The sequence below is a fragment of the Rhinoraja longicauda genome, chromosome 10, assembly GCF_053455715.1.
Source record: "Rhinoraja longicauda isolate Sanriku21f chromosome 10, sRhiLon1.1, whole genome shotgun sequence".
Taxonomy (NCBI): domain Eukaryota; kingdom Metazoa; phylum Chordata; class Chondrichthyes; order Rajiformes; family Arhynchobatidae; genus Rhinoraja; species Rhinoraja longicauda.
Window position 1 is genome coordinate 17,072,518 of NC_135962.1, and position 21,131 is coordinate 17,093,648.

Genomic DNA, 21,131 nt, shown 5'->3' on the forward strand with positions numbered 1-21,131 from the left:
TCTCTCTCACACTCTCTCTCTCACACTCTCTCTCTCTCACTCTCTCTCACACTCTCTCTCACACTCTCTCTCTCACACTCTCTCACACACTCTCTCACACACTCTCTCACACACTCTCTCACACACTCTCTCACACACTCTCTCTCTCTCACACTCTCTCTCACACTCTCTCTCACTCTCTCTCACACTCTCTCTCACACTCTCTCTCACACTCTCTCACACTCTCTCTCTCTCTCTCACTCTCTCTCTCACTCACTCTCTCACTCTCTCTCTCTCACTCTCACTCTCTCTCACATGGGATGCGCATGATTTACTCAAGGCTTTGGACATATGTCTCAGTGTTGCATTCGTTTATGAAACCCATTTTGGCTACTAAGAATTCAACTGTCATTGCTTTAGGATGACAGTCAATGTGACCCCATTACTAAAATTGCACCATCATTCAACAAAGGAAAGGACTGTGAGAGAGACAGAGGCAGTCACCTCATGTGGATATGGGCCCTTCAGCCCACAGCAGCTTCACTGAGCTCTCTCCCTCCCAACCCTATTATCCTACCATCTCCCCATAACCCTGACACCCGTACTAATCAAAAATCTATCTATCTTTGCTTTAAAAATATCTATTGACTTTGCCTCCACAGCTTTCTGTGGCAAAGAATTCCACAGATTCACCGCCCTCTGACTAAAGAAATCCCTCCTCATCTCCTTCCGAAAGGAACGTCCTTTAATTCTGAGGCTATGGCCTCTTGTCCTAGACTCTCCCACTGGTGGAAACATCCTCACTATCTAAGCCTTTCACTATTCGGTAAGTTTCAATGAGGTTCCCCCCTCATTTATCTAAACATCAGTGAGTACTGGTCGAGTGCCATCAAATGCTCATGATATGTTAACCCACTCATTCCTGGGATAATTCTTGTGAACCTCCTCTGGACCCTTGCCAGAGCCAGCACATCCTTCCTCAGATATGAATCCCAAAACCGCTCACAATGCTCCAAATGCAGCCTGACCAGCACCTTTTAGTGCCTCAGCATTACATTCCTGGTTTTGTATTCTAGCCCTCTTGAAATAATTGCTAGCAAAAAAGAGTTACTGTTCAGTTTAGTTTTAGCTTAGAGATATAGCATAGAAACAGGCCCATCGGCCCACCGAATCCACACTGACCAACGATCTCCTGTCCTACACTATAGGGATAATTTACAGAAGCCAAATTTGTACATCTTTGGAATGTGGGAGGAAACTAGAGCACCTGGAGAAAACCCATAGTAGCACAAACTCTGTACAGACAGCACCCGTAGTCAGGATCGAACCCGGGCCTCTGGTGCTGTTAGGCAGCAGCACTACCAGCTGTGCCACCATGCTACCCTGATGCAATATTGTTCCACTTGATACTATGCTCCAAGCAGAAAGACAATATCGTAATTATCCCTAAACAATAAACCAAATTCAATGTTCTTTCCCCAGTAAAAAAAAATTGTTACCCAAAAAGGAAGCCACTGATGGCATACAATCCTCCCACCCTCAAACTTAAATGCTAGGTCAGGGAAAGATGATGAAAAGCGGACTCACCTTCTCCGTCAAACACCGGCTGGGTTTCCGCAGTTGGCGTCGGCTTCGAGACGTCTTCTGAGTTGAGCGTTAGAAAGAATTGAAAAGAAACTACCATTATTGAGGTAAATACTATCTACTCTCCAGCACTATTGAATGATGGGTTTTGCACATGGCCCGGCCACTTGGTGGACAAAACAGAAAGGAAAGGACAAAAGAAACATAGGAGAGGAAGCACGCGATGCACAAAGAGCCAGGACAGAGAATCACCTCAGGAATGACATGCAGAACAATGCAGAACAATGTCCCAGAGTCAGCCAGTTGTCGGGACAGAGAGAGACAGGCGCACGACATGCAGTATTACAAATCCAAACTCCGATGAAGAAAGTATCGCATTAAGTCACAGGAGTCAAAATCACCTGAAAATAAAATCAGACTGGAGAACATTGGAATTTGAAGGAACAACCTTTCAACTTAATGTATCTATTTTTGTTTATATGAATAAATAGCCAGTCAGAGCAAAACAAAAAAATCTACTTGAAGCTGGCAGATATTTTTCCCATTGGTTTTGAGGGAGAGGGTACCTCTGAATACATAGGAGGGCTGTTCTGCTCCAGAGCGTTAAGGGTTCCCTCTCCACATGGTACCATTTTCAGTTTGAGTGGACTATGTTAATCCCACCTGTAACGACTTGGCAAGTCTTGTCTTCCCACTTGGTGCGAGGTGATAGTCAGCCGCTGGATCATATAATGGCTCACCAATCCTCCAGGATTATCCCAGAGGCGACAGAAATAAAATGACGCTACTCCCAGCAATCCAGGAAGAAAATTACACTGTTAAAACATGCACCAACCCTTTTTTCTTGAAAAGTTGAGTTTACGAATATTTGAAACCTTTGAAACCTTTAAACAATTTTGAGTAGCCAACTCTGGTTGGAAGTTGCAAGATCACACGGTGAGACCTGTAGAGATATGTCCAGCTGGAGCTGATGGCATCCTAGTAGAGTGGCCACTATGAGGCGGCATGGTGGCACAGCAGTAGAGCTGCTGCCTCACCGCGCCAGAGACCCAGGTTCGATTCTGACCTTGGGGGCTGTCTGTGCGGAGTTTGCACGTTCTCACTCTGACCATGTGAGTTTCCTCCAGGTGCTCCGGTCTCCTCAGGCATCCCAAAGATGTGCAGGTTTGTAGGTTAATTGGCGCCTCTAAATTGCCCCTAGGATGTCGGATGCAAAAGTGGGAGAACATAGAACTACGAGTGACCGATGGTCGGTTTGGGCTCGGTGAGCCGAAGAGGCCGTGTCTACAGCGTATGTTTAAAACTAAAACTAAGGGCCAGCACCATGTGAATTACTGGAGATGGGCAAGATTAACGTCAACTGTGACCCAGCTCCTGAACAATGTTTGACTACCGTCAGCCAGACGAGCTGCCACGTGTCATTCCTTTATCCCCCAGCATTGTTACCAGGGTGGAAGGGGGAGGGGATGGGGTCAAAGAGGCCAGGAGAATGGGATGATAAGATCAGGTGTAAAAATCACACCAACACGATCAGGATGAATGACTGAGTATGCTTCAAGGACTAGGTGGGCATCTCACTCTTTAACTAGAAATATAAAAACATTGATTTTACAAAATAAGTTACATTGTTAAACAAATGTATGAGATGTGGAATAATACAACGGTGTTCCGGTGGGATGATTTTAATACAGTGAGTGCAGTGGCACTCAAAGCATTTTGCATCTCCTTTGATTTCTATTTCCATCCACTTCAGGCAGAGCAGTAACTCAGGAGAGACCCAAAGCTGGCCGTGGATTTGCCATTGCCTGCATTAACCCAGCCATTGTGTGAAAGAAGGAACAGCAGATGCAGGTTTTATACTGAAGATAGTCACAAAATGCTGGAGCAACTCAATGGGTCAGGCAGCATCTCTGGAGAAAAAGAATAGGTGACATTTTGGGTCGGTGTCCTTCGTCAGGCCGGTCTTTGGTCTCAGGAAAGGTTCCTACCCGAAACATCACCTATTATTTTCCCCTATAGATGCTGCCTGACCCGCTGAGTTACTCCAGCACTTTGTGTCTATCTTATCCCAGCCATTCCTGGGTTGCTTTAAAGGGCACCATGGACTTTTCACAAACCACAGAGGGGTGCATGGCTCAGTAAATTTCCATCACCAGATCCACTGAAAAAACCTGCTATTATACATCGGAGCCTTAACACAAGCTCCACTCCCCAATACAAACTACCCTCGGCACATTCAACACTGCCATTTGATGATAGACACAAAGTGTTGTAGTTTATACAACACAAAGTGCTGGAGTAACTACAAAAATGTAAATGTAAAATACAAAAATGATGGGTGACTCTTCCTCAGACTGAAAGGGTCCCGACCCGAAACGTTACCCCTTCTTTTTCTCCAGAGATGCTGCCTGACCCGCTGAGTTACTCCAGCACTTTGTGTCGTATAAACCAGCATCTGCAGTTCCTCCCTACACATTTTGCCATTTGATGAATGACTTTTGGGCAAAACGATGGCGCAGTGGTAAAGTCGCTGCCTTACAGGACCAGAGGCCAGGGTTTGATCCTGACTATGGGTGTTGTCTGTACAGTTTGTACATTCTTCCTATGACCGTGTGGGTTTTCTCTGGGTGCTCCGGTCTCCTCCCACACTCCAAAGAAGTGTAGGTTTGTAGGTTAATTGGCTTCTGTAAATTGCAGATTGTCCCTAGTGAGTCGGATAGTGTTAGCGTGCAGGGTAATCGCTGGTCAGCGCGGACTCGGTGAGCCGAACGGCCTGTTTCCGCGTTGTATTTCTAGAGGCTAAAGTAAAGTTGCTCAAATTAGTCACTGTACAAAGCTTATTTGCCAATTCTGGGATGTATTATCCCACCTTACTGTTTAGTCTTTGGGCTGGCGAGTGGGTTTTCAGCTAGGCAACAAAGTACAGTCGGGAAAAAAATAATCTGTAGCTGCTGGAAATCTGAAATGAAAAGAGATGCTAGAAACAAAAGTCAGGCAGCATCTGTGGAAAGAGAAATAGAATTAGTGTTTCAGTTCGAAGACCTTTCATCGGAATTTTCCCAGCTCTGATGAAGGGTCTCAGCCTCAAATTCTTAGTTGTTTCCTTTTTCACAGATGTTGCCTGATCAGATGGGAGTTTCTGGTATTTTCCAAACTATTTCCACTATCGTTCTCAACACCGGTGCCCAACAAGGTTGTGTCCTCAATCCCTTACTACACCTCTTACATACGTCCAGCCAAATTCTACTCCAGCTCAATTTACAAGTTTGCAGATAACACCACCGTAGTGGGGCAGATCTCAAAAGATTAACAGACAAAATACAGGAAGGAGATAGAGAGTTTCATAACATGGTTTCAAGGCAACAACCCCCTCCAACAATGTCAACAATGTCAACGGTTATACACATCCCAGTCAATATAAATGATACCGAACTGCAGATGGCCAACAGCTTCTAGTTCCTTGGCATAATTATAACCAACATTTTATCCTGGATTAACCATGTTGAAGCTGAGGCCAAGAAAGCACACAAACACCTCACTTTTTCTGTATCTGTAATGCTATAACTCTGTAGAAACAACGAACTGGAAATGTTGGTTTATACCAAAGATAGACACAAAGTGCTAGAGTAACTCAGCAAGTCAGGCAGCATTTCTCCAGATGTTTTGTGTCCATCTACGCTCTCACACTGTTACACTCTATTCTGCATACTGGTATGTTTCTCTTTGCACTACCTTGTAGACTGTACAATAAGATTTGATTGGAGAGTATGCAACCAAAGTTCTTTGCATTGCATCTCAGTACACGTGACGATAATAAATCAATACCAAATTTGCTGTACTTATTGGATTGTCTGAACTGGGGAGGATTTAGGTCCTTGTCTACACCCCTTTTATGGGATTAGGAAGTAGCACTTCCCACGAATGGCTACCATCTTGAAATGAATGCACCAGGAAAACTTCCAGTCTCATTTAAGAATAGAACACAGTTTCTCCCAACGTCCCTCTCAGTGGAGAGCCCGATTCCATTGCAGGCATCATGTAACCAGCAGCTGATTATGGGAAGAGGGTGTTAAAGAAATAACTTGTGAATTCCTGACTTTGGCTTTACCCAGAGGACAGGCTATGCACCAGCTATGTTGACAAGAATGGAAGGGAAAAAAGTGTCTTTCGGAAAAGTTGTGTCAAGCAAATTATTTCTGGGAGGGGATTATCAAATTCTGCTGTTGCAAGCAGGATTATCACTGGAATGTACATTTCATTGAAGGTATCCTGTTTCCCACAAAATGCTTCAAGTATATAAGGATTCCATCCAATATCTGATTTAAGTTCAGGCTTTAATTTTGTGTTGTGAGGTGATTAGAGATTTTTGTTTAAGAACTCGAGGTTTGGAGGGATATGGACCAAACGCGGGCAGGTGTGACTAGTGTAGCTGGGACATGTTGGCCGGTGTGGACAAGTTGGGCCGAAGGACTCTATGCACTCTATGACTCATTAAATGATTTTTTCTAGAGAGATGCAGCATGGAAACAGGTCCCTAGGCCATCAAGTCTGTGCTAACCATCAACCATTAATCCCACATTAACCTCATTTGTTTTATTCTCCCCGCATTCTCATCAATTCCCAATTAACTTTGGGGTGTGAGAGGAAACCAAAACACCTAGAGGGGCCCACATGGTCACAGGGAGAACATGCAAACTCCACACAGTAAACGTCCGAGATCAGGATTGAACCTGTGGTCTCTGGTGCCGTGAAGCAGCGGCTCTACAAGCTGTGCCACTGAGCATCTGAAGTAACTACTTTAATAACCAAAATCTATTTTAGCCGACTAGATGCACACAAATTACACCAGAATCCTAAAACATCTATGAGACTGGACAATTCACACTCAAGCACAAATATGTATTTGTACCGGCAGCCATCTCATCCATATGTGTCAGCGATCAACACAATATGACTGCCACAGCTAGCTTGACAAACAGAAAGTTCAGAAACATTCAAACGCAACTCACAGTGAACAGACAACGCCAAGCCACTGCCCTACATATAAACAAAGAAAATCCAGGCCCTTCAACAAGTAGACAACAAATACTTCTGCTTGTGAATACCAAAGAGTTTGGGATGTCTACTTATGACATAAATGAACGTGATACAAAAAAGACTTTTACTAATGCTAAAAATAACACATAGTGCTAAAGTAGCTCAACGGGCCAGGCAGCATTCCTGGAGAACATGGATAAGTGATGTTTGGTCACCTATGAACATGGATGGGAAGCATCACCTATCCATGTTGTCCAGAGATGCTGCTTGACCCGTTGAGTTACTCCAGCATTTGGTGTTATTTTTTTGTAAGCCAGTATCAATGTTCAGACACATTTCACTTATTTTGTTCAATTCTTAGTCGAACACAACAGACAGGGTTGGCATAATACAAGAAAAAGGGGAATTGTTAACTATGCAAGTACAAAACAAGTGACAGCAATCTGGCAGCCTAGTTGATATCTCTCCCCATTTGGACTACCATTGAACTCAAGCAGTTCCTTGTTTCTCCACATCATGCTAATTCCATTCTGGAACCTAAAATGGCACTCGATTGAGTGTTGTTGCAGTTCCAAGTCATATTCCAACAATATTGTGGAAAGTGCACACGGCAGCTGCTGTTGCTTAATAATAGTTAGCATTTTGTCGCGACTTATCATTTTTATCTCTGATATTTAATGGAAGATAAATAACCACAGATCTGCAACTTCTTGCACACCAGATGCTGCAACCTTTGAGATCATGATCTCGAAGCACAAATGTGTATGAAAACACATAGTGAGCTTTGCGATGCCCATGTACCAGTGTTTCTGACTTCTGCAGGGATAGTGGCGGCATTGCTAACACTGGCTCAGATCCTTCAGTGCTTGACTATTAGATTATGTGCTAGACCATTGGGATTATTTACCAGTGTTGTCTTCTGCCATGAAAGCAAGTTGGTGTTATAGAACTGAGCAACTGAGTCTGAAAAAGGGTCCTGACCCGAAACGTCACCTACCCATTTTCCCCAGAGATGCTGCCTGACCCGCTGCGTCACCCCAGCATTTTAAGTTAAAAATGACCGTCAGCTGACCCCGATCAAAACTGAAGAACAGTCCCGACTCGAAATGTGATCTGTTCACTCCCTCCACAGATGCTGCCTGACCCACTGAGTTCCTCCAGCACTTTGCTTTTTCTTTTGCTCGTTTCCAGCAAGTTTCATGCATCGCCAAAATGTTTGGAGATGACTTTGAAAAGCAATGTTCAGAAACATTGTACTAATTCTATTCTTAGTTGAGCACAACAGACAGGGTAGGCTTGATATGAGAAAATGGGGAAGAATACAACATGTGATAGCAAACTGGCAGCCTAGTTGACATCTCCCCCCGTTTTGAAAATGTTTCCTGAAAATACACTCGCGCTGCAACTGTCTGCAGACGTGAGAACAGCACCTCATATTTCGCCTGGGCAGTTTGCAGCCCCTTGGTATGAACATCGACTTCTCCAACTTCAGATAGTTCCTCTGTCCCTCTCTTCCCCTCCTCCTTCCCAGATCTCCATCTATCTTCCTGTCTCCACCTATATCCTTCCTTTGTCCCGCCCCCCTGACATCAGTCTGAAGAAGGGTCTCGACCTGAAACCTCACCCATTCCTTCTCTCCCGAGATGCTGGCCGACCTGCTGAGTTACTCCAGCACTTTGTGAATAAATACCTGAGAACATTAATGATTGAAGACGTCTGTACTGTTGTCGATTTATGAAGGTCAGCAGGTGTCAAGTCAAGTGGCTCTAACAAATGTGCGTGCTCCTGTACACGGACCTACTGGAGAGAAAACCTGCCCGTTGCTTAACACTATCTGACAGTATTGTTCATTTACTCTCCTCAAAGCGGCCACGGTGGTGCAGCGGTAGAGTTGCTGCCTTACAGCTCTTGCAGCGCCGGAGACCCGGATTCGATCCTGACTACGGGTGCTGTCTGTACGGAGTTTGTACGTTCTCCCCGTGACCGCGTGGGTTTCCTCCAAGATCTTTGGATTCCTCCCACACTCCATAGAAGTACAGGTTTGTAGGTTAATTGGTGTGTTGTATGTGTAGATTGTCCCTAGTGTGTGTAGGGTAGTGCTAATTGGGGGGATTGCTGGTCGGTGCGGACTTGGTGGCCGAAGGGCCTGTTTCCGTGCTGTATGTCTAAACTAAACTAAACTATCCCATTCTTGGTGGGCATTGCCTCGGCCTATGCTTTCTTCACATGGCAACACTGAGTCATGATGTCCAAGCCTTGCAGGCCAACCCTGCTTGATGGCACTAATCCTCCACTGCAGCATAGAGTCATAGATTGTTTTGTTCCCCCCCCCCCTTAAACCAATGCCCTCTGGTTCTGGATTCCCCTACTCTGGGTGAAAGACTCTGTGCATTTACCCGATCTATTTGAGAGGGTTCTCGAGAGTCTGGCAGTGATAGATATGACCCACAACTGATCTAATCAGGAATAAGTGTCTGACACTGTAAATCCGAGGAGGGAAAGAGAGAAAAGGGAACCCAGGGACTTTCTTTACCGAAATGTCATCCAATGATTCCTGCTCTGATTCATGGGAACCAGAAAACAAAAAGCAGGGAAATATATTGGATTTAAAATAAACGCAAACTTGATGAACGAGCAACATCAAAAATGGGAAAGACAGCATTTGTTGCAGGGTTCAGACTGCAGGCCTTAATAAGTGCTAACAACCCCGTGAGAAGCACATCAGACAATCTACACTCAAAGTGTTATTCTAGTAAAAGAAACTTGTACAGTAAACATGCCACTCACTGCCAACTCTTGCTTACTGAAGTATACAGGTTATTGTCTCTCACTTGAGCTTCGAGGTACAATTAATAAGCTTCAGAACAGAAGTGAAGGGAGGGGGGGTGGAAATATTTTGCCTCCCCCTCTTGCTTTGCGCAGGTGCAGTCGGATAAAGCAGTACTGTCTCAAAGATGCTGCCCAGCCCCCACTCCCGACACACATCCCAGTGCAGGCTGTGCAATTGTGGCGGGCGGCCCTTCCATCCCACAGGCTGCCTACGCATGCAGCTGGGAGCCTCTCCAGCTCCCAGCAATCAAAATTCAAAGCTCCTTTTCTGCCTTTCACATCTGATTGACAAATTCACTGTTACGAGGAGAAGAAAAACGCCAAAACGGGAACAATGTTGATCTTCACCCCTATTATTGGTGACTTTTCAGAGTTCCGTGCGGCGAGGCTGTGAAAAGAGACCGTGACACAGAGGGAAAGGTTGGTGCTGGGGTGGGAGGCGGTGGAGGAGGGGGGGGGGGAACTGCAGCAGCTTTAAAAGACAGCAGTCAATAGAAGAGTTAATTGTCTGAGGTGCACAATGCGTTTATTCTGAAGACAGAACAAAGAGCTCCCTCTCTGCATTGCCTCTGTGCACTGTGTAATTCCGTGTGTAATACTACTCAAAACAGACCATCTTAACCTTGCCACTGCACTGCCTCAACATCCCGGGCTGTAATATGGGCAGAGGATTACCACGACTGGGGCAAGATGTTCCATTATGCAAAGGGGGCTTGATAGATTGAATAGCGAGAGGCATTTACCATTGGCAGCCGCAATGGCTGGGGGGGGGGGGGGGGGGGGAGGTGTAGAAGGGAGAGGTGGGGGAAGGATATTAGAAAGCAGAACAATCTGGTGAAAGATCCCATGGACGTGGTGGGGGTATTACACAGTGGAGTGTTATGATCTGTAACAACTGCCTGAAAGAAAGTTGGAAGGAGATTTGAAAGGAACTTTCGAAATACAAAGGAATTGGGAATTGAAAAGGTGCCGTGTGGTCGAGAGAAGAAGAGACGACATACCAAGTGGATAGGTCATTCGCAGACCCAGCACAGACATAATGGGCCAAACGGCCTCTTCTTGTGAAGTACAATTCTACACCTATTATCCAGCATGGGAGAGTAACAATAGGAGATAAGAGACTGCAGATGCTGCAATCTTGTGCAGAAGAAAAATCAAACGGCTGGAGGAACCCGTTGGGTCTAGCTGCATCCGTGGAGAGAATGGGCAGAGGAAGTTTCACTGAACACCTAAGCTCAGTCCGCCTTGACCTAAGCAATCTCCTGGTTGCCAAACATTTTAACTCCCCTTCCCATACTGACCTTTCTGTCCTGGGCCTTTTCCATTGACAGAATGAGACCACGTGCAATTTGGAAGAACAGCACCTCATATTTTGCTTGGGCAGGTTACAATCCAGCGGTATGAAGATTGATTTCTCTAATTTCAAGTAACCCTTGCATTCCCTGTCTCTCCATAGCTCCCACACCCTTGTCATCCCACCCGCACCCTTGTCGGTGCTGGCTCGAAGGGCCGAATGGCCTACTCCTGCACCTATTGTCTATTGTTATCACCTCTTCCACAGTCAACAATGGACCATTGTGGGCTCCACCTTTCCTTGGTGCCAGCTCTGATTTGTTCAGTTCCTTTGCATACCTCTGGTTTCCCTCTCCCCTGACTTTCAGTCTTAAGGATCTTAAATCGAAACGACACCTATTCCTTTTCTCCAGAGATGCTGCCTGAACTGCTGAGTTACTCCAGCTTTTTTTTGCCTATCTTCGGGACATCTTTGGTCTGATAGAGAGGTAAAAGAGAGGTGGGGGCAGAGCAAAGCCTGGCAAGTGATAGGTGGATACAAGTGAACGGGGTGAATGGCAGATGGGCGGAGTGACAAAGGCCAGAGATAAAAAGGGGACAAAAGAGCGTTGGAGAGCGTCACGGTGGCGCAGCGGTAGAGTTGCTCCCCTACAGCGCCAGAGACCCAGGATCGATCCTGACTACGGGCGATGTCTGCACAGAGTTTGTACGTTCTCCCTATGACCGCGTGGCTTTTCTCCGGGTGAGGCAGTTTCCACCCACATTACAAAGGCTTGCAGAATTGCAGGTTAATTGTCTTCTGTAAACTGCCCCGAGTGTGCAGGATGCGAAGCTGGGCTAACATAGAACTAGGGTACGTGTAAGCGTTGGTGGGCCGAGGGGCTTGTTTCCATGCTGTATCTCTAAACGATACTAAGATAGGAGAGAAGAGGAGTGGAATATAAAGTCAGAACGAGGGATGGGGTGGGCGAGGGAAATTATAAGGAAATATGGGACTTGGTGATGGGGGATGAACTTACAGAGAGAAAAGGAGTGGGTGACTCAGGTGGTGGGAGATGGGGAAAAATGTGGGCATACTGGGCTTGTGGGGGGGGGGGGGGGGAGGAGGCAGGGGGCATCACTTAAATTTAGAGAACGAAATGCTCATATTGTTGAGTCATAAGCTACCTAAGCGGAATACGAGTTGCTGTTCTTCCATTTCTGTGTGGCCTCACTCAGGTAATGAAAGAGATGGTCAGTCTGGGAATTAGAGTGTAACAACTCCTCAGCAGGGGAGAACATTAGTGAAGTTTGCAGTAAAGGTTGACTAGTAAGTAAATGTTGACGTATTTTCACATTGTACTGACAAGAATCCCAATCACCACGTTTTATTCCTTTGAAAGGCAGATTTCACTTGTCCAAAAAGAAACACATCAAATATTTTAAAATCCTCCCCTAGTGGCATAAAACTTTCGCCATGTATGTGCCATTCAGTCCAAATAGTCTATGCTGGAAATAGCAGGTTAGGCAGCAGCTCTGGAAAATAAGGATGGATGACGTTTCAGGTGAGATCCTTCCTGAGAAGGGTCCCGAGATGTTGCCTGAACGTGCTGCGTTACTCCAGCACTTTGTGTCTATCTTTTGTCTATTCACAGTTCTGCTTCATTTCTCTCTATTAGCATATCCTTCCTTCCCTTTCTCCCCCATCATGTTCTTGTTGGTCTTCTCCTCGGTCTTTGCTGACTCATGAATGTGAGCACCAGCCCCATGACCCTCTGTGTCTGAGCCCAACTCCCCATGATGGTCATCCTTCCTTCGTGGGCCTGTTTGCTATCAAGAGGTGTGTAAATTGGGAAGGAATCGTGTACAAAATCATGAGGAATAGATCAGGTAGTTGCACAGAGGGGGGATTTGAGGACCAGACGACATTGGTTAAAGGAGAGGCTGGAAATATTCAATAGGAACCTGAGGCGTGACGTTTTCACACAGAGGGTGGTGGGTGTATGAAATGAGCTACCAGAGGAGGTAGTTGAGGCAGGGACTATTGTATCATTAAGAAATATTCGGACAGGCACATGGATAGGACAGATGTAAAGGGATATGGCCCAAATATAGGCAGGTGGGACTAGTGTAGATGGAACATGTAGTGGGCAAGTTGGGCCGAAGGGCCTGTTTCAACCCTGTGTGACTCTATGACTCTGAATCAAAAAGGATTGTTAAAAAGTTTCAGTGTGGATCAGGACCAAAAAGCAGGAAGGGTGATGGGATAATGAAAAATTATAAAGGAGGCTCATGTTTGCAAAGTAATTATATTCACTTCTGGTCTTAGTCACTTGGCACCAAGCAGAGAAAGAAGAAATTGGACACCTAATGCTGGAGCAACTCAGCGGGACAGGCAGCATCCCTGGAGAGAAGGAATGGGCGACCTTTCGACCCAAAACATCACCCATTCCTTCTCTCCAGAGATGCTGCCTGTCCTGCTTAATAACTCCAGCAATGTGTTTCTATCTTAAGTTTAAACCAGCCTCTGCAGTTCCTTCCCACACAAGATATTGAACACATATATTACCGCTCACATATCTCCCAGCTGACTTTCAGTATTGAATTGAAATACACAGCACTGAAACATGCCCTTCGGCCCACCAAGTCCATGCTCACCATTGATCACCCATTCACACACTAGTTCTATGTTATCCCACTAGTTCTATGTTATCCACCCCCAACACATCAGGGACAATTTACAGAACACATTTAACCTGCAAACCCACATGTCTTTGGGATGTGGGAGGAAACCAGAGCACCCGGAGGAAACCCACGAGGTCACAGGGAGAATGTGCAAACTCCACACGGACAACATCCGAGCTCAGGATTGAACCCCGGTCTCTGACACCATGAGACATCAGCTCTACCAGCTGCAGAGCTGTGGATTTACTCATTCTCAATCTTAGGAGTGTTATCATTGCTTCCAAGTCCACACATATAGGAGTCTAGCCCAGCTTCAGAGTTAAGGTCCTATTTCCACACTAAGTCTATGGTCTAAAGTCCAAAGTAAAGTCTCATTCCTAAAACCAAGGCAACAAATAGATTCAGACTTGCCTTTATCAAAGTGCAAAGAGATAATACTGTGCACAAATTATTATTTAAAAAAATGAAGATGCTGAGATTAAGCGTTTCGGTGCAAAACAAAAGGAGAGAACGACTGATAAAAAGGAAGAGGGAGGAACAAAAAGGAGCAACAAAGTTCCTGCTTGTTGGATGAGTGGAGGTTTTTCTGGCTGGAAGCTGAAATGTTTGAGCAATTGGCAGTCAGCCACAAGGTCATTCAGCTCCAAGGCCTGGGGGAGCCTGCCAGTCACATTCCCTTCTTCTGCACTGATAGTGGGGGGAGCTGGGGGAGGGGTAAGCAGTGCAGATGTGGCCTAGGTGCCAGCAGCCAGATGTTGAATTGGGAGGGGGGGGAGGGGGGAGTGGTGACACAGTGGGAGAGTGGAAGTTACATCTCCATCCAAATGCCATTCTGACGGCCACCTCCTTTAGCAAGGGATAACCCAGAAGGTAGACACAAATTGCTGGAGTAACTCAGCGGGACAGGCAGCCTCTCTGGATAGAAGGAATGGGTGACGCTTCGGGTCGAGACCTTCTTTAGGCAGAAAACAGTCTGAAGAAGGGTCTCGACCCGAAATGTCACCCATTCCTTCTATCCAGAGAGGCTGCCTGTCCCGCTGAGTTACTCCAGCAATTTGTGTCTATCTCCAGTTTAAACCAGCATTTGCAGTTCCTTCCTATAACCCAGAAGGAAACAGCTTTACTTTCTCGTAGGCTGCATGACATTGAGCAGTTAGTTACAAAAACAGTTCGCAGGGATCAAAGCCCGAAGGAGGGAGGAGAATATGGTCAAGGTGCAAAAAACCCATCGTCACCAATAAACCGCCTCAGTAAAAAGTCCACTAACAGTGAATGGCATTTATACAGTCTCAGTCTAAAAGGTCAATGCAATACCTTTCAAAAGCTGGTGAAAGACATTGCAAATTAGCAATGGAGAGGATTTGACCCATCGATACAGTCTTTGGACTCAACAATTACTCAATTGATCAGTCTGAAGAAGGGTCTCAACCCAAAACATCACCCATTCATTCTCTCCCAAGATGCTGCCTGACCTGCTGAGTTACTCCAGCATTTTGTGAATAATTACTCAGTTCTTTCATCTCTTTGCATTTTCCCCATCTAAGGTATTAATGCAAATTCTTTTGAAAGTTCCAAGATCCATTTCCACCATATTTCCAGACAGTGCATTCTACATTGCAAGATCTCACTGTGGGGGGGAAAAAAAGTCCTTCATTGACATTCTCAGACTTTCTCCCATTTACCAGGGGTAAACAGCTTCTCAGCAAATACTCTCCTCAAACAAAAATGAAGAAGGGTGTATTCACCAATCTCAGGCTGGGTCATCTGTGGAGCTAATTACATTCAGCAAGAGAAGCGCCGGAAATGTGAGGAGACCGATGGTCGATGCTAGGATACAGTTAATGCAGATCTACGATATGAAATCATAAGTTCATAAGTTCTTGGAGCTGAATTGGGCCATTGGCCCATCAAGTCTACTCCACCATTCAATCATGGCTGATCTATCTTTCCCTCTCAACCCCATTCTCCTGCCTTCTCCCCATAACCCCTGATACCCATACTAATCAAGAATCTGTCAATCTCTGCCTTAAAAATATCCATTGATTTGGCCTCCGCAGCCACCTGTGGCAATGAATTCCACAGATTCACCACCCTCCTCATCTCCTTTCTAAAGGTACGTCCTTTTATTCTGAGGCGATGGCCTCTGGTCCTAGACTCTCCCACTAGTGGAAACATCCTCTTCACATTCACTCTATCCAGACCTTTCACTATTCAGTGAGTTTCAATGAGCTCCCCCCTCATCCTTCTAAACATCAGTGAGCACAGGCTCATTATCCCCCGACTTTCTATCCATGTACTACTGGGAGTGTATCCAGAGCCAGAGTCAGGAACATGTGCAGGTTTATAGTTGGAGTGCTTCTTCCAAGCAGAAACTTACCTAGAAGTTGATATGGAGTAACTTAGCAGATCAGGCAGCTTCTCCATAGAACTTGGACAGGCAACATTTTTGTTTGGGACTCCCCTTCACATCACCCTGAGATGCTGCCTGGCCTGCTGAGTTAATCCAACACACTGTCTTCTCTTGTAAACCAGCATCTGTCGTTCCTTGTTTCTTACCTAGAAGTTGTTACATCCATGAAGGCATTGACCGCTGAAGGAAATTGGTGTAATTGCCGGCAGCTTCACGCTTCTCCACGGCCCATTACAAATAACAAAGAGCAAGTGTGGTTGTCGGGAAGCTGGCACAGGTGGTCATAAAAGCCAGCAAGAGGGTCAAGTCTGTCACAACCATGGTCTCCTCGAACGCCAAGACTCAATGAGCAGGGAGCAATGGGACAATACGGACAAGCCAAAGCCTTGAGCCCCTCCACCATCATGAATTCATCTGATCTTCACAAAGGGCAAGAGAAGAAGCACAGTATCTGAGACTTCCTCACTTTCTTTGCCCTGTGTCTTGCTTTCCTGGATTTTGCCTGCGTTGCTGCAGCAACATGTGGAAATTATTAACAACCTTTTCAAGTCCTGGCATAAAGTTGAAGGCAAGAAACATCTGGGGGTTCCTGATAATTTTCTGCATTATTTTAACCACAAAATGAGCACCCTTACTTGCTGTCCATTTCGTTTCAAGGTTTTATCTTTGCAAACGGAGATCGCCAACAAGTTTTTCAAATGCCGACCAGGCTAATGCCCAGAGGGGCCAATCGCACTAACCACGGTTTTAAATGGGGTGGTGAATATTAATTTAGCTTCAAAAGGATTTGAATATATACTTGTGAGGGAGAGAAAAATAATTGGAGGGCAAAGGGGAAGGCCAAATTCGTGAGTTAAAAGCCAACAAAAAGGAGCAACGGTCCAAGTGGTCTTCTGGAGTCTGCCAAGATTGCATAAACTGTCCAATAATAATCAGTAGATGTCATGTATTAAAGTAATCATTCAATTCAACCTCAATGAAGCAAGGCAATTGTGAAAAGGCACAACTTTTAAGTTAATCAGCAAAATGTTAAAGGGGAGGTAGGGAAAATAAAGAAGTGAAGGTTGATTAGGATGTGGATGATGAAGCAAGACCTTCATATGGTCTCAATGCAGGAATCCCACAGCACAGGAACACGAACACAGAGAAAATGGACCAGAGGCCCTGCTCCTGTGCTGTAAGTCTGTAGCAAATTCCTGTTCCAGGGAGAGCAACATTGTACTTCTCATCCCATTCCCTGCTCCCAATCCACTTACCATCAATAAATCTCCAGTCAGGAACATGGAATGGTCTGGGCAGTGTACAGTTATCAATGCTTGCTTTCTTATAAAGAGCTCATTGGGACGGTGGTAGAGTTGCTGCTTTACAGCACCAGAGACCCGTGTTCAAACCTGACTATGGGTGCTGTCTGTATGTTTTTTTTAATGTTCTACCTGTGACAGCGTGGGTTTTCTCCAGGTGCTCCGACCACACTCCAAAGATGTACAGGTTTGTAGATTGAATTGGCTTTGGTAAAACTGTCATTTGTCCCTAGTGCGTAGGATAGTGCTAGTGTATGGGGCTATCGTTGGGTGGTGCAGACTCGGTGGGTCGAAGGGCCTGTTTCCGCACTGTATCTCTAAAGTCTAAGGCTTCAACTGAAGCATGATGTATTATTGAGCAACCACCACTCTATTCCTCACTCGTTACACCAGTCGCTGATTCAGGAGCCGGATGGATTCACCGGTATGCACTGGAAGGGAAAGCCACTTACTGGATCTGGATCAGGTAACACATAATGGTTGATCATTTTGAACAGAACATCATATATTTTGTAATACTAAGCAAGCTAACTGTTCAATTCAGCTCAGTCATGACCATATTTTTGAATAAAATTGTTAACTGGTACATGCAGGAACACATCTTCAAAGCATCCTGTTGCGCCTGAAACAGCTATTTCCCTTGTAAGTTTTAGCATTACCAAGACACAATACAGAGTCACCCAGTGGTACTCCACTAGGAAATCAGAATTCCACCAAACAGGCCTTCTGCTTACGTCAGAAAGCAGTTACAACCCCCACCAGCCCAGCCCATACCACCACCACCACCACCACCACCACCCCCCCCCCCCCCCCCCCCCCCCATCCCTTCCAGCCATCAAGTCTGATATCCTGGGATATGCAGAAACACTAGCTGAGAGCTCCTATTAAATACTCTCCTTCCTATCCCTCAAAGTATTTATGGTCCTGACCTACCCTCTACCTCATTGGAGGCCCTCGGACAATCTTTAACCAGACTTGACTGGACTTTATCTGGCACTAAACGTTATTCCCTTTATCTTGTAACTCTATGTTGTGGACGGCTCAATTGTGCAGTCTTTCCACTGACTGGGTAGCACACAAAAAAAGCGTGCTATCCAGTCAGCGGACCGTACATGATTACAATCGGTACACGTGACAATAAACTAAACTAAATCTGTGTCAAGGCACAAGCTCACACCCTGCATTATTAATACACCAAGGCAAGCAGATGATCCCTGTAGCAGGGGAACTATCCAGCTCAAGAAGATATCAACATTTGTCTCCTACAGGGCGGCCCTCTGATCTGTGAGATGGCAAATGACTAACATTTCTGGTCACTTGGCACCTTTCACCATGGTTTAGGAACCGACTCCCTGGCAATCATTGAAAGCATGCTTCTTCGGAAACAGGCAAACTCACATTTTGTATACACGCACACCACTCTTTTCAATCGTCCATCACCACACAAGAGGGCTTTATTCCAGAAGGGAATAACTCGACCATCCTGGTTACAGTCCATAAAGGTATAAGTTGGCTGCAGAGAAGTCTCTCCACCAGATCGTGAACGGGGTACTGATTGAGAGTGATCAGCCATGATCGCATTGAATGGCGGTGCTGGCTCGAAGGGCTGAATGGCCTACTCCTGCACCTATTGTCTATTGTCTATTGTCTATTGTCATGCCAACTACATACCCCTATACCATGCAACCTACAGTTAAAAGGTTCCACTGACAGAGCCTTGACACAAGGAAGGAACACCAGTCTGTTGCCACAGCTTGTGGCAAGTACAGTAACACCCTCCTCTCACACACAGTCTGAAGAGCACGTTATCATGCAATGGAAGCGGGCAGAAGAAGGAAAGGCTGAACCAAAGCAAAGAAGTTCAACTCACCTTTTCTGCCTGAACTGCTGGGGCCCGAGGGCTTGTCGGTTACTGAACCTTCAAAACAAAGCAAAAAGATCAACTTTTATATGTGTACGCTGCAGAACAGAGGTCATCATAGTCCTCAGCCAAATACAAACAAGAGAGAATTCATGCTCTTTCAACCTATTTTGAAAAGTACAACTGAACCCCCGCTATACGTGAAAGCATCTTATGCTCATTTTTAGAAGTACTAGGATTTTTCCTTAGAATCCTAAATAACTCCATGGGATCTGATTTGGGGATAAACAATGCCGTTACATCGCTTTTCTTCCTCCTTCACGGAAAGGTACTAATCCAATTATCATACTTTAAACCTGAAGTTCACCCTCCAAATGAGTTGGAGATTCTGGTGTCATGGTCTCACAATGCCATTCCCACATCTTGTTTAAAAGAAACACAGTTAAATATGAAAAGCAGCCAACTATGTCTTCACGAGGACAATGATGTGTAGATTACATTTAACCCAACAGTTAAACGCTTCCACCACTGACTATTACCAGCAGTTCTGCTACGTGTCATTTCCCACCACCGGATGAAAGTTCTTTTTCTGGTTCATTTGTTTTTTGTGTTTTATTCATTTGTTAACAGGTAGAGGGGACTATCGTCCATGGATTGAACAAAGGAACAATCTTGCTTCATCGCACACGGGCAATTTTCTCTGCAATGCTGCAAAATACTCGTTCCACAATCATTCTGTAAAAAGTTAGGAAATTGGCTTTGAATTCAGTGGGGAAAAAGCCTTTCGTTTCCCCTACCAGTTCCCCTGCCAACGACTTTGGACCAAAACTCTCTCCATACTGACCTGTTAAGGAGAGGGAATAGATTTTCTCCATCCACTCGATCTAAACCCTTCATCTTCTGATCATCTCTCTTACATTACCTGCCAACCTTCCAAGGAAGCAAAACCTAACTTTTCAAACCTCTACAGGAACAGGAGGACCACAAGACATTAGAACTAAAAAAAAATGACAGCTTGGGCTTTAGGAAATCATGTTAGGATATATTTCTACATGCAACCCAGTGGAAGAAATTTGGAACAATTGTTCATTCTAAATCTGGAATGGTTAGATCTTTACTAACCTTTAGTATCAGGGTTCTGAATATAAAGAGTGAGAGGTCAAAAATGGTAAATGGAAATAATTTTACATAAAGCCGGACAAACCTTATGGATGTAAATATCATTAATAGCCACAGCAGGAAGGTCCCACCTTGAGCATTCACCTTACACACCCATAACATCACAAAACTAGGTCCTCAAGAATATCTCATAACAACCACGACTATGTATTTTGAAACGTGCCGAGTTTAACTACTGAAGAGAACGAAAACAGCCAACAATGTTTCTCCACACTTCAATAGCAAGCACAATATTGTCTATGCAAGTGAAAGTTAAAGTTGTTACAGAGCAATTGATAACAATAAATGCAAAGATCTATTGAAGTGAACTTTATCACCCGGAATGGAGCATGCCCTGAGTTCATCGGGACAGGGCATGTGTTTACATGGGCATCCATTATTCCTTGAATAGGTGATGGTAAATGCTGCAGCAACGCACAGTACCTGAACACACTGGTGTTTGATTTTTAACCGAAGATCCACTCACTGGTTTTCCGTCAGGAGTAACACACCAACAATACCCTGTGAAAGTGTGGCACTGCACCTGTTCAGACAAAAGAGGCAATTCAGTTATTGCAGAAACGAGTTCATACCTTGACCACTTTGCACAGGTTTGGTGGGGGACGCAATGCTAGGTGGGTGTGGGGGGGGGGGGGTGTGGGTGGGGATGAGGGCAGTGGGGGGGGGGAGGTAGTTGCAGAAAAGACTTCAAACTGAAATCAGTTTGACACAGCAGCCAATGTGCACTCATCTACAATTCCAAACCTTACCAATGCCTTCCTCTTCCCTCAAGGGTTATGGGGAGAAGGCAGGATAATGGGATTAGGAGGCAGAGATCAGCCATGATTGAATAGACTCAATGGGCCGAATGGCCTAATTCTACACCTATATCTTGTCAACGTGTGAACCGTTCTTTCCTGCACCATCCTCAATCCAAAGGTTATTAAGGACATCAACTCCCTCACTTGAGAGACTGCAGATGTTGGAATTTCCTTGACATTCTCAAGATCCAGCA

The 21,131-nt window shown here is 45.2% G+C and overlaps 1 protein-coding gene across 5 annotated transcripts in view; it reads right to left on the bottom strand.

Moving 5' to 3' along the window:
• The window catches only part of smoc1 (SPARC related modular calcium binding 1), a 184,954-nt gene that overhangs the window by 127,242 nt on the left and 36,581 nt on the right, over positions 1–21,131 (bottom strand). For 3 of the 5 annotated variants that reach the window (XM_078406264.1, XM_078406263.1, XM_078406267.1), the window contains exons 4-6: positions 20,561–20,660; positions 18,968–19,015; positions 1,567–1,656 (exon numbers count right to left, since the gene is read on the bottom strand). In XM_078406264.1, coding sequence (XP_078262390.1) covers positions 1,567–1,656; positions 18,968–19,015; positions 20,561–20,660 — 238 coding nt within the window. The remainder of the gene's footprint in view (positions 1–1,566; positions 1,657–18,967; positions 19,016–20,560; positions 20,661–21,131) is intronic. The other 2 variants (XM_078406266.1, XM_078406265.1) reach the window with 2 other exon arrangements.